Raw genomic sequence first — 14,075 nt, 5'->3', positions numbered from 1 at the left:
TTGCTTCATTCCAGAGAGCCAGAAATAACCGTTAGTTCAGTATGCAAATTCACCAACGTGGCATTGCCTATCAGAGGATTGTATAGTTCCAAACCAAGCTCCAAAGTGGAAAGTCATGCAAGACCAGCACCTATAATTTTAATCTACAAAACATTGTATATTCTAGTGTGTTGATTTCCAATTAAGGTGGTTATTAAGACTGTGTGGCTCCTGGTCTTAGATATATCTGACTCTCAGACCATTAGTCAGAGAGTGGGTGGTTACAGGCACAGCCTTTGGAGCAGACCATCTGCCTTCTTCGCTGGGGAAAGAGAACAGTTTGGGGAGTTCAAGGCGGGGCAGGGGGCGTCAGGAAAAATAAATCTCATTCCAAGAGAAAAATGGAAGGCATAAAATTAAAAAACCTTCAGTCGCAAAATCAAAAGGTTGTCCCCATGTTCCAAAAATTGCTGAAGATGTAACTTAAAAAGCTGAATTGCTCATTTTCATAGAAATCATAGAAACTTGCATCACGGAAGGAGGCCATTTCGGCCCATTGTGTCCGCGTCGGCCGACAAACCGTTATCCAGCCTAATTCCACAAGCTCTTGGTCTGTAGCTTTGTAGGTTACGGTACTTCAAGTGCACATCCAAGTACTTTTTAAATGCTATGAGGGTTTCTGCCTCTACCATCCTTTCAGGCAGTGAGTTCCAGACCCCCCCCACCAACATTTCCCCTCAAATCCCCTCTAAACCTCATACCAATTACTTTAAATCTATGCTCCCTGGTTGTTGACCCTTCTGCTAAGGGAAATAGGTCCTTCCTAGCCACTCTATTTAGGTCCCACATAATTTTATACACCACAATAAGGTCTCCTCATTGTTCCAAAGAAAACAAACAAATTAGCCTATCTAATCTTTCCTCATAGCTAAAATTCTCCAGTCCAGACAACATCCTCGTAAATCTCCTCTGTACCCTCTCTAGTGCAATCGCATCTTTCCTGTAATGTGGTGGCCAGAACTGCACGCAGTACTCTCGCTGTGGCCTAACTAGTGTTTTATACAGTTCAAGTATAACCTCCCTGCTCATATATTCTATGCCTTGGCTAATAAAGGCAAGTATTCCGTACGCCGCCTTAACCATAATATCCACCTGGCCAGTTACCTTTCAAGGATTATAGACGCTACCATGATTATACAAATATTTAATCATCTAGAAATCGAAGGAAAATCATGCCACCTGCTGTGAAACTTATCAGCAGTACAGCAAACAGCAATAGCTTCAATTTATAGCTGTACTTCCCACTCCTCAAATAGCCCTTAAATTGCTGTACAACTGGAACAATGATAAATGGAGCACAACCAAGTGTGATCACAGCCAGTCTTTAAATTATTGGCTGCTTAAAATAAATAAAAATTAAAAACCTTATAAAGCAGAAAAAACACTTGTGAATACCATTAATATGGTATTAATGTCTGGTCTCTAAAAATGACAATGTAGGGGCACTTCAAGCTTTAAGGTACAACAGCCAATAGGTTTATCCAGCTTCCAACTAACTGTATATGAAAGTATAGCAAGTGCATATTTAACTATGTGAAGAAAAGGAGAGTTTTATCAGCACAAAGCAATAAGGCTTGCATTTAGAAAATGCCTTTCTTGATTTCAGGACATCCCAAAGCAATACCTTTGGAGTGCAGTCACTGTTGTCAGAAACTCAGCAGCCCACAGTAAGCGCCCACAAATAGTAATGCGATAAATGACTGAAGTGGGGATTTCGAGCTCTGCTATTATAGGTTAAGAAGGGGTCTTGGGGTTCAAATGAACTAACAGGCTGCTTGCAGTGGTCAGCTTTTAGTTCGCTTAATAGGCAGTTGAGAATAACATGTTGATTTTGCAAGAACTAACTGAGATAAGCTGCATGACTTAGAAATGGAACACAAGGGGCCTAGGAGGGTAGAAAAGCAGAACAATGGGGCACACGTGAACCATTAACAGGATGCTACCTGGTCTGAGCAAGGTTCATGGTAGCAACAGATTGTGGTCACATCAGTCATACCTTCTTCCGGTTATGAAGGCAGTACCTTAATGATACGCGAGCTCGGCAGAAAACAGAGGCTAGTGATGTGACGCGGAAGGAAATTGACCACGGTGCACGCGGGCTTTAAACTAATCAAATTGTATAAAAGGTAGTTTGAAACTACGTATCTTTGGACAGTGACCTGGCTAGATCCATAGCAGGTCACCTCCCCACAGGTGCGAATAAAGACTGCTAGAATCTTCAAACACAGACCTGATGTCTAGTATTTATATTAAATACTCCACCACTATTGGCGTAGTTGGCAGGATTTCAAGCGGGCGGCGGACACCAGCAGATGGAAGCCATATCACGTTTTAATTATCACGCAGTTAGGACGAGGGCAGAAATCTGTTTGGTGTAAGTTGCCTGAGAAATTTGAATCTGCAGGCCTGGCCGAGATTTCAAGTAGTCAGCAGAAGATCCCAGGTTAAACAATTGCGATCAGTTATATAGAAGTGTGTCTTTTGTAACGTTGCGATTGATAATTGGTATAGGCTGCAAGTAACGGTCTCACTCGTGAGTAGTAAGTAAGGGACGTACCACTGAACCAATGGGTTGCAAGTAACGGTCTCACTCAGGATGAGTAAGTAAGGGACGTACCGCTGACAACCAATAGCCACGGGAAGTGAGAAACTAGAGTGGGGACCAGAGGGTTCTCTGACAGTACCCAGCAGACAAAAATAGAAAACTAATTGAAATAATGATTAAATAACATTAGAAACCAGACACCCCATCCACTGAACAAAGAAAATGGTGGGAGTCAGAAAAGAAACAAAAAGGAGGAGAATGCCTCGTTTTAGTTACTCACGCGTATTATGAAGTAAGTAGACGGACATGACTATTGATTGAAAAGCGACGAAATAGTGATAAACTGACAGTAGGCGTGATGGCAACAGCACCAGTCATGACACGCGAAAAGGACAATGATATATAGACTGGGGTGGGGGGCTGATCTTAGGCAGAAAAGGCAGCTGATTACAACCAATGCCACGGGTGAGACATACCACCCCCCCCCCCCATGAGAAACAACTGCCAGCAGCCCTTATTAATTAGAAACAGTGGGGGTGGTAGGAAAACCGAAAGTCTGTTATAACTGCAACAAACTCGGACAAAATGATGTGTGGAATGTGGAAAGAGAGGGGGCCCTTTGTGCTGCAAGAGATAAGGGTCGAAGTTAGTTGCTATGGTGACCGTTTAAAAAAGCAGGAAGGAATCTTTAAAAAAATGTTCAGTGGGAATTGAAACCATGAAATTGGAGGCATCTAGCAGAGAAAAGTGCTAAAACCTGTAGGGGACGTAGGTTTAAAGTAATTGGGGGGAGGTTTAAAAAAGACCTCTTCACCCAGAGGGTGATGGCGTCAGGAACTCGCTGCCTGAAAAGGGTGGTAGAGACAGAAACCCTCATCTGATTTAAAATATACTTGGGATGTGCACAAAGTGCGCACGGGGATCAGAAATTGAAACTGGTTTAAGGAATAGTGGATGGTTATGACTCAATAAAAAGGAGAAAAGGGACGATCATGTTTCTTTCTTACTGTTCTGGTGATTTTCTTTGGTGGTTAAAGTTTTTGGGAAGGTATATTCCTTTGTGTGGCTCCTCCCCCTTTTCCAAGTGCTATTGGGAAGTTTAAGATTGGAATTACTGAGGTTAATTAACCTATTAAAAATCAGACTTTTTATTACGGCCATGATAAAATTCTGGCTGGTGTAAATGGTGTGGAGAGCCTTTAAGTTCTGGACACAAGGCATTTCACATTAATAATTGGTATGGTTTAAAAATAATTCTGACCAATGTGTAACTGGGGAGAAAAGGATGAAATGGTACTGTGCGTGAAGTTGTTTTTTTGAATGTTTATTTTAAGTGTAAAAGCACAGAGACTTTACAAAAGGAAAAGATTTTTAACTAAGAATTAGACTGAAAAGACTGCGAGCTGTGGAACGGAAGTGGACATTGATTGATGGTATGTGTTCTTGCCGGCTTTCAAAACAAAGGAAGTTAACTCTTTCCCAGGCAGCTGTGAACTCTGTTTTAATTCAGTGGGCGATACCTTTTGAAAATTAGAAATGTTCTTAATTCAAAGAAAATCACCGGAGATTCTTTGTTTCCTTTGTTTTAAGTAGGTGACCATCGGGAAGAGGCGATGTTGTTTAAAGGGGTTAGTGGATTGTGCCCGAGGGATCAGGACAGCACGCCACCATAACCGACTACATCTAGCCGAGTAAATCTCAGGAGTGGGAGGTAATGGAACAAAACTATGCCTGGGGGGGAAGTTTTGAACTCCAGTGTAAGGGACCGTATAATATCGTTGATAAAGCTAGTCTCATGGTATATACAGCCCGGTTACCTAGGAAAATTAAATGATTACGTTTTTTCAGTTCACCAGCAGGTACCGAGACAAGAAGAAACAGTTATGAACATGGGGAGCTGGATTAGTCCTCTCCAGGGGGATGAGGAAGAAGGGATGCCTAATGGGATACCCCCACCTAATCAGGTACAGTATGATCCAAATGAAAGTGGACAGGACATGGGAGCTGGAAGAATCTCCTCAGGTCCCAGATCTGGAACCACCTCCTGTCCACACACATGCCTCGCAAACCCCGCCAATCTCACATTGTAGTAAGAGACATATCGTGAATGGTAGAAGTAGGGATGGCCGAGAGTATAGGATAGGGGTACATTACCAGTGGCATGGTAATCATACCACTGTAACTGTCCATTACATCAAGGGGTGCAAGGACGGGAGCACGGTTGTACAAGCAGAGATTAAAAAAAACTCATCCAAAGGCTTCTTCTCCAATCAATAAACAGATTTGTGGGAAGAGCGAATTGTCATAAACACATCCCAGGGCCAACAAATGGACTAATGGTAATCCCAACTCAGATGATACTATAACATGATGTGCATCACGAAGTGGTACCTGCAATATTGAATCTGACCAAAGTGGGACCATCTGGGTGGTGCAAGCCTAAAACAGCACGGCTACATGGGAGAATGATCAAGGGATTTTGGCACAACCTGCACTGAATTCAGGGAGAGTGATGGGCTTGATCGTACCTGGACAAGAATGGTGCCGAGACTATTGGGGAGAATCATAACAGAAGGCGGTGAGGCCTGATTAATATGTTGCAACTGGTTTAATGCTAAAAAAGGTGTAAACCAGATTATAGAAAGGGAACAAATAGTCTTCAACGAAATGGCTCGAAGTAACGTATGGATCTTGGTTAGTGGAACACGCCCAAGGAAACCTGCAGCATATTGGAGGGAAAGCTCTCATCCTGGGTAACTATTTGAGACCTAGGGCGATGTCCACTTATCAACTTACTAAGACTCTCTGCCAAGTCAGAAGGTTGGTACAGGTATATCTGGTGGCACAAATGTCATTTACAGGAACAGAATGACATCACCTTGTTAAGAGATATATGGCATTACCCAATCATGCCTGAGAAAATTTGGTAGGATACAATAAACAACAGAAATGTAACCCAAGCGGGTGTGCTCAAGCTCAGGACATGTTCATTTGCCTCTACAACGTGGTAGAACATGCAGCCTCTGCATGCGGGTTTAATTGCAATGGGATAACATGGAGTTGCAGCATGAAGGTAATTGCGGGTCAGCATTTTCCTGTACGATCTGTATTAAGAGGGAAGGGTGAATATTATGTCAGCACTATACACCGGGAATACCAGTACGGTACCAACTTGACTTGTCCCATTGGGACGGGAATGTTTGTTTTACCCCAGTCCAAACTGAGACTTGGGGCGCGGGTTTCATTAAGAATTTATTTATTTGTGTAGGCAAGTAAATATCACTAAGAAAGGAGTTAAAAGTGTAACTGCCAAAGAGAAGGTATAATGAATTTGGATAGTCAATTGGGCCAATTGAGGACCAAGTACAATGGGCATTAAGTGAAATGGGGAACAGGGGGTCACAGCGGCTAGATGCTGAGGTGTTACTTATGGTACATATGATTGAGACAGTCTGACAATGAACCACGAGATGATGTGTAGTTTTCATGTTATCTATTGTCTAACAACAACCGACACACACTATCAGTATGCGGTGGGGGTGGCAACTATTAACACATTTGACATGTTCCAGTATAGACCAAGAGGTCCAAGACTTAGTAAAAGAGTTCTCGGGCGTTGGGCTAAGGATGAAGAAATTTCCCCTCAAGTATCTCAGTTGTCAGAAATAGGGGATGAGGTCACCAGGCAAATGCTGCAAGTTGAGGATATTCGAGAGCCTCATGCCCAAACTAACAAGATAAGTGTGCGACTAAATGATCTAACCCAAGAAACACAAAGAACTTGTATGTGCAATGTATGATACATGGTTACTAGGGAACATCCGATACAATGTAAACCAGATGAAACAAGGAAAAATACCTGATTGGATAAGTAATGAGTAGTTGTCCAAATGGACTAAGGACGGTATTATCCTCTGTGATGTTCGCAAGACAACACAAGTGTTCTTGTCCCCAAGTAATTGTATTAGCAGAGAAGTGAAATTGATACATTATGGTCCTAGCTATCCCACAGATAGAGGGCGCAGAAGCCAACCCTCTGGACAGAACACAAGAACATAAGAATTAGGAACAGGAGTAGGCTATCTAGCCCCTCGAGCCTGCTCCGCCATTCAACAAGATCATGGCTGATCTGGCCGTGGACTCAGCTCCACTTACCTGCCCGCTCCCCATAACCCTTAATTCCCTTATTGGTTAAAAATCTATCTCTGTGACTTGAATACATTCAATGAGCTAGCCTCAACCGCTTCCTTGGGCAGAGAATTCCACAGATTCACAACCCTCTGGGAGAAGAAATTCCTTCTCAACTCGGTTTTAAATTGGCTCCGCCGTATTTTGAGGCTGTGCCCCCTAGTTCTCGTCTCGCCGACCAGTGGAAACAACCTCTCTACCTCTATCTTGTCTATCCCTTTCATTATTTTAAATGTTTCTAGAAGATCACCCCTCATCCTTCTGAACTCCAACGAGTAAAGACCCAGTCTACTCAATCTATCATCATAAGGTAACCCCCTCATCTCCGGTATCAGCCTAGTGAATCGTCTCTGTACACCCTCCAAAGCTAGTATATCCTTCCTTAAGTAAGGTGACCAAAACTGCACGCAGTACTCCAGGTGCGGCCTCACCAATACCCTCTACAGTTGCAGCAGGACCTCCCTGCTTTTGTACTCCATCCCTCTCGCAATGAAGGCCAACATTCCATTCGCCTTCCTGATTACCTGCAAACTAACTTTTTGGGATTCATGCACAAGGACCCCCAGGTCCCTCTGCACTGCAGCATGTTGTAATTTCTCCCCATTCAAATAATATTCCCTTTTACTGTTTCTCTCTCCCCCCCCCCCCCCCCCCCCCCAAGGTGGATGACCTCATATTTTCGACATTGTATTCCATCTGCCAAACCTTAGCCCATTCGCTTAACCTATCTAAATCTCTTTGCAGCCTGTGTCCTCGACACAACCTGCTTTCCCACTAATCTTTGCGACAGCTGAAAATTTTGTTACACTACACTCTGTCCCCTCTTCCAGGTCATCTATGTATATTGTAAACAGTTGTGGTCCCAGCACCGATCCCTGTGGCACACTACTAACCACCGATTTCCAACCCGAAAAGGACCCATTTATCCCGACTCTCTGCTTTCTGTTCGCCAGCCAATTCTCTATCCATGCTAATACATTTCCTCTGACTCCGCGTACCTTTATCTTCTGCAGTAACCTTTTGTGTGGCACCTTATCGAATGCCTTTTGGAAATCTAAATACACCAGATCCATCGGTACACCTCTATCCACCATGCTCGTTATATCCTCAAAGAATTCCAGTAAATTAGTTAAACATGATTTCCCCTTCATGAATCCATGTTGCGTCTGCTTGATTGCACTATTCCTATCTAGATGTCCCGCTATTTCTTCCTTAATGATAGCTTCAAGCATTTTCCCCACTACAGATGTTAAACTAAACGGTCTATAGTTACCTGTCTTTTGTCTGCCCCCTTTTTTTTTAAAAACAGAGGCGTTACATTAGCTGCTTTCCAATCCACTGGTACCTTCCCAGAGCCCAGAGAATTTTGGTAGATTATAACGAATGCATCTGCTATAACTTCTGCCATCTCTTAATACCCTGGGATACATTTCATCAGGACCAGGGGACTTGTCTACCACGAGTCCCATTAGCCTGTTCAGCCCTACCCCCCTAGTGATAGTGATTATCTCAAGGTCCTCCCTTCCCACATTCCCGTTACCAGCAATTTTTGGCATGGTTTTTGTGTCTTCCACTGTGAAGACCGAAACAAAATAATTAAGGTCTCAGCCATTTCCACATTTCCCATTATTAAATCCTCCTTCTCATCTTCTAAGGGACCAACATTTACTTTAGTCACTCTTTTCCGTTTTATATGTCAGTAAAAGCTTTTACTATCTGTTTTTATGTTTTACGCACAGTACAGAACACAGGAGATACACAAGGTCAATCCCAGGTTTTATTCCACGATATGCCCCCCTTTGCGGTGAAACTAAGTGGCCCATTGCAAGGGGTGCACATCGATGGCGGCATGCAATATTTGGGTGTGATAGTGTGCGCACACCCCATCGAAGGAAGGCAATGTATCGCGTGTGGGTTCACTCAGACGGTTAATTGCACGTTGGAAATCAGCCCCCTTAGTCAGGGAGGGACTGAGGTGGCAGTCTGGGATGATGGGACGTACTGCATATCTGCCAAGGAAAAAGAGTACGAGCATGATAATGTCATATGTGCGATCCCACAACCTAATTTCTGTTTTACGCCTAAAACTGTGGTCAAAATAGGTCTTGGATACCTATTCCCATAAAGAGAGGAACATGTCAAAAAGATCACTTTAAACAACCCGAGATGGGATGATGAAATGGAACAATGATACACCAAGTTGGCAAAATATTTCCCGTCTCGAAGAACATTTGACGCAATTGAAAAAGGATACTGAGAAAGTAAAAGGACATCATTAGATTTTGGAAAATATTATACAGCATTCAAAGGACACTGAGGAAATCCAGAAGGACACTCAGTGGTGGGAACATGTATGGAATTGGGGAGTGAATGTTAATATCCATCTATGGATTCATGTAGCCTCTCATTGGTGGTCATACAGTTAGGGCTAGCTATTGGATGGGGAATTGGGTTATGCATGGCATGCAGAAAGAGGCAACGGAGAAGGAAAGCAAAGGCTTTAATTAGGAAACAGGAAAAATTACTTGCCAAGCATCCAGAAATATTCTGAGACGTAGGTTACATCCCGGGTCCCCCAAACCGCGTGGCTGATCACCATAGAATGGAGCAGGGGACACAGGATGGAGCAGAATTCGGTTGGTATTCTTGGGCTGGGTATCAAAAAGGGGGACTGAATTGGGGATTTCGAGCTCTGCTATAATTATAGGGTTAAGAAGGGGTCTCGGGGCTCAAATGAACTGTTTGCAGTGGTCAGCTTTTAGATCGCTTAATAGGCAGTTGAGAACAACACAGACCTGGTCTCAAGTGTTTATTTTAAATACTCAACTATAATGACCACAATCTGCTTTTTAGTGATGCTGATTGAAGAATATTGGCCAGGACACCGGGAATAACTTTTTTTTTGCTTTTCTTTGAAACAGTGCCATGGGATCTTTTACGCCCACTTGGTTTAATGTCTCATCCGAACAATGGCACCTCTGACAATGCAGTACTCCCTCAGTACTGCCCTGGAGTAACAGCCTAAATTGTGGTGCTCAAATCGCTGGAGTGGGACTTGAACCCACCACCTTCTGACTCAAAGGCGAGAGTGCTGAACAGAACTGAGCCATGGCTGACGCTACAATAAAGAAATCTATAATTAAAGCCAAATCAGCAAATTAAGCATTTTCTTGTTATTAAAGCTGTACTGCTAACAGAATACTCTAAGGTCCAATCCAATATTAAACAGTCAGTTGCCTTAAGTTAATTTTTAGCAGAGATGGCAATGCCCCATCTCTCTTGGATCAGTATGTTGGAGCCATGCAATGATCACAAATTGCACGGACTGATATAACTCTGATCACTGAAGGAAATTAGTGGCGTAACATATAAAACCGGCTTGTACTCCAAGAAACCAAATCATGAAGGAAGCTAATTTTAATAAAATGTTTAGGAGAAATAATGAATAAGGAATTTAAAAGATAACAGAGATTATAATACGGAAATAGGCTGTTCAGCTCAAACAGTCCATGTTGGTGTTTAGCCTCCACATGAACAGTAGTCGTAAATCCCATATTGCTCAGGATTCTGGTGTCTGTTCCAATCTTACTTTTGAACCACAAGTTGTCTGTTCTGTAGAGTTGGCAATAAATATTCTATTGTTGAAGCCACCCCCTCAACCCCCAATCATCAAATAAAAATATTCACTGATGAGACCAAAGGTTTTGTGACAAAGTGCCAAAGCCTGGTTAGTTTTACTTTCATTAATTTTTATTTCATATAAGGAAAACATAATGCAGAGTCAAAGTACACTCTGACCCCCAAGGTTAAAATATAAATATTTAGCAAGTCCTTTGAATTTAGAGCGTCACTCAGGACAGCCCCAGCAATATTTCAGACAGTGACAGTTTGATCATCTTGAAGAAAAATGGCAATGAGTTTTAATAAATCTGGAAATGCAGAAATTATTTTTTTTTGCATTTAAAAAAAATGCAAAATTAAGGCAGCAAGCAGTCACTTAATGAGGTCATTAAAACAGCCAAAAAATAAGATCGGTAGTTTTTTTTTTTTAAAACCACCGGTGGTATTTCGGGGCTAAATTATTAAATTGGCAGTATTTCGGTGGTAACCTGCGATGCATTTACCACCGGTCATACTTTCGGTGGTAAATGATCGAAAAAATGACGAAAATCCAGCCCAATATTGAATTTCATACTTGTGGCACAACTTTAGCAAGAGTTTTTATATGATTCATGTAGCACTAAGTGGACAATTATAGCACACTGATATATTCCTCAGTGAGCTACCATCGGACTTTTTTTTGGATCTTTATGGTCAAGTTGTTAAATCATGTATAATTTACAAATGGGTTACTTTATTGGCATTACATTTTGCATATAGTCTCTTCACACATAGCTGAACGTCATGTGGTACACAATTTCAAAAGCACACTATGCTACTCACATTTATATAATTTGCATTGATGTAGTCATCTGTACCCTTTAGAATAACCCGTGTTGCATCATCTGTAAGAAGAGCAGGAAGGTTGTTAAGTTCACACAATGGGACAGTTACGCCTAATGCAGGAAAAGAATCCAACAATGCGATCGGAAAATACAACATGCTTATGCCACAGGCTGGAGGGTTTCACATTACAATAAGATAGGATGTCATGTTAACACTACAGAATGCAATCACAGATGGGTAAAAATACAGCATTCTGGTATTAAGATTGCTGCAGTTGCAATCCTTGACTGTCAAATAGGCAATATGTTCAATTTAGACTGATCTACAATGTAAGGATGCACACAAGATGACTGCACCACAGATTTTTCTTTCAAGTCACATTGCAATGAATTTCACTGCGGCAAAGAGTTTCTAATATTACACTGGAGCAGAAAAATTATAATCGTGGGACTGAATTAAGTTTCTCTACAAAAAGATCAGTGGAAGCCTAGTTGAAGGTTATGAATGGGAAAAAATGTGGCAGGGATTAGCAAAAAAAGTGTGGACATGACCAAATAACAACAGGAGTAACAAAACATTACCAAATAATAAGAGTAACAAGACATGCTTGATCCATGTGCTTAAGGTGAATTTATAAAGCAGTGGATAGGGATACTGTAAACAAATATTAATTACTTAAACAGTAGGTTAAAGAACAGTTGTGTGGAGAATGCACAGGTTTTTAGCACCTTTTCACAATATAGAATACAAGCAGTTTTTGGGTGGAGAAGAGATAAAGAAGGTTAGAGAAAAAAGAATCACAAGGTGCTGTACCATGATTCCAGAGACAGGAACCACAATGTAATGTTAAAAAGTCAAAATACAACTTCACTTCAGCACGCAGACAATTCATCCTGTACATTTTCAGATTAACTTCAATAAAAACTTTTTTCCTGCACATTGTATTCTCTGACTATTTTAAGGCAAAAGTGTGCATTTGAAGACTTTCAACCACCATTCAGCATTTTACAGCTTAAACACAATATTTTCTATCAACCACAAAAGGATTCCTGCAATTCATTTCATTTTAATTAACATTAGAATGGATTAGAACATATTTTATTAAATCAGCAGTAATATTTAATTTCTGAAGTTACATTCAACTTCGAAAAACACAATAGCATATTAAATGTTCAAGTTGTATATATTTTGCAACATGCACTTTTATTTCCAATTAGTATTTATGTAGTTTTTTTTTGGTCGAACGCATGCTCTTAATTGACCACCACCAAATTGGGGTGGGGGGGGGGGGGGGGGGAAGGAGGAATACTTACTATTGAGGAAGAGCGAGACAAAATTATATTAATAAATTTGCAGAATGGGCATGTAAATGGCAAATTTATTTCAATATAGATAAGTGCGAGATGGTGGATTTTAAGGAGGAATAAGGAGGCTACGTATTCCTTGGAAAATAAGTCTAAATGAGGTAGAGGAGCAAAGGCATCAGAGGTTACAGATTCACAAATCATTAAAAGTAGCAACCCAGGTCAACAAGGCCATAAAAATGCAAGCAAAGCACTGGGGTTCATTTCTAGAGAAATAGAATTGAAAAGCAGAGAAGTTACATTAAACTTGTATCGAACTGTGCTTAGATTACACTTCAGAGTACTGTGAACAGTTCTGGTCTCCGTATTACAAAAAGGATACAGAGGCATTGAAGAATGTGCAAAAAAGGATTTACAAGGATGATACCAGAACTGAGAAGTTATAGCTATCAGGAAATACTTAACAGGCTGAGGATCTTTTCTCTAGAAAGGAGAAGGCCGAGAGGTGGCCTGTTAAGAGTTCTTTAAAATTATGACAGGGTAGACAGATGTTTCCACTTGTGGTGGAGACCAAAACTAGGAGCCATAAATACAAGATAAACATTAATAAATCCATAAGGAATTCAGGAGAAACTTTTTTACCCAGAGAGTGGTTAGAATGTGGAACTTGCCAGCACATTGAGTAGTTAATGCAAATAGCAAAGACACATTTAAGGGGCAGCTAGGTAAATACATAAAGGAGAACAGAAAAGGAGGATGGGTGAGAGGAGGCTCATGTGGAGCATAAACAGCGGTACAGACCAGTTGGGCCAAATGGCCTGTTTCTGTGTGATCCTATGAATGATAGAATCAGGAACTATCACAAGAAAGAGATGGACCAATTTTTCTAAACTAAAGGTTTGCCCTACGAAATACTAATCTAGAACAATAACGAAATACTGGGAAACAGCTTTGTTCACTCAAATTTAGTAACATTTCACATTGCAAATGGGGTACTGTAACTTTAGTTAATAGAACACACAATGTACACCCTATTTTCAATGAAGCACTTGTACTTAGGAGAATGAGGTTCCCTTACGTAAATCGTGCTGGGATCAGAAATTCTGCAAGATTTTTGAAGAGGTTAACAGACAGGTTTCAGAACAGAAGTCCTTTGTTTTCTTTGGAGATTACAAAATAAACACAGATTGTGGTACAATTCCCAAACAGAAAGGCTTCTCTGTTGCAAGATCTTGCTGATTATAAATTCCTTGGCTGTACTGATGGCATAAAATGAAAATTAAAGCAAACTTTACTTACAAGGTGAGATGTCTCTGTATCTGTTTTTGGAAATATTGAGAGGTAACTTGGCACATGACATTGTCATACCAGGCTTTTTTCTATACAGTTGCTAAGAAGAAAAAAAGAACAGTTTTACCTTCAGCGAAGATGACATAGGAACACAGGAATTGCTAGATGAAAAAAGATCAAGGTTCATCTAGTTCACCTTCTACCATCCTGATCCAGCGATAATGGAGTTGTTGACTAATCATACACGTTAACTTTCAACTAAA

The 14,075-nt window shown here is 41.1% G+C and overlaps 1 protein-coding gene across 6 annotated transcripts in view; it reads right to left on the bottom strand.

Annotated features, from left to right (window-relative positions):
- The window catches only part of ptpn4a (protein tyrosine phosphatase non-receptor type 4a), a 287,492-nt gene that overhangs the window by 27,162 nt on the left and 246,255 nt on the right, over positions 1-14,075 (bottom strand). For all 6 annotated transcript variants that reach the window (XM_070875277.1, XM_070875279.1, XM_070875282.1 and 3 more), the window contains 2 exons: positions 13,822-13,912; positions 11,216-11,277 (listed from right to left, as the gene is read on the bottom strand). In XM_070875277.1, the coding sequence (XP_070731378.1) occupies positions 11,216-11,277; positions 13,822-13,912 (153 nt within the window). The remainder of the gene's footprint in view (positions 1-11,215; positions 11,278-13,821; positions 13,913-14,075) is intronic.

This window comes from Pristiophorus japonicus, chromosome 3, assembly GCF_044704955.1.
Source record: "Pristiophorus japonicus isolate sPriJap1 chromosome 3, sPriJap1.hap1, whole genome shotgun sequence".
NCBI classification, from domain to species: domain Eukaryota; kingdom Metazoa; phylum Chordata; class Chondrichthyes; family Pristiophoridae; genus Pristiophorus; species Pristiophorus japonicus.
Note: the sequence above shows the minus strand (reverse complement) of the source record. Positions and strands in the feature narration are given on the sequence as shown.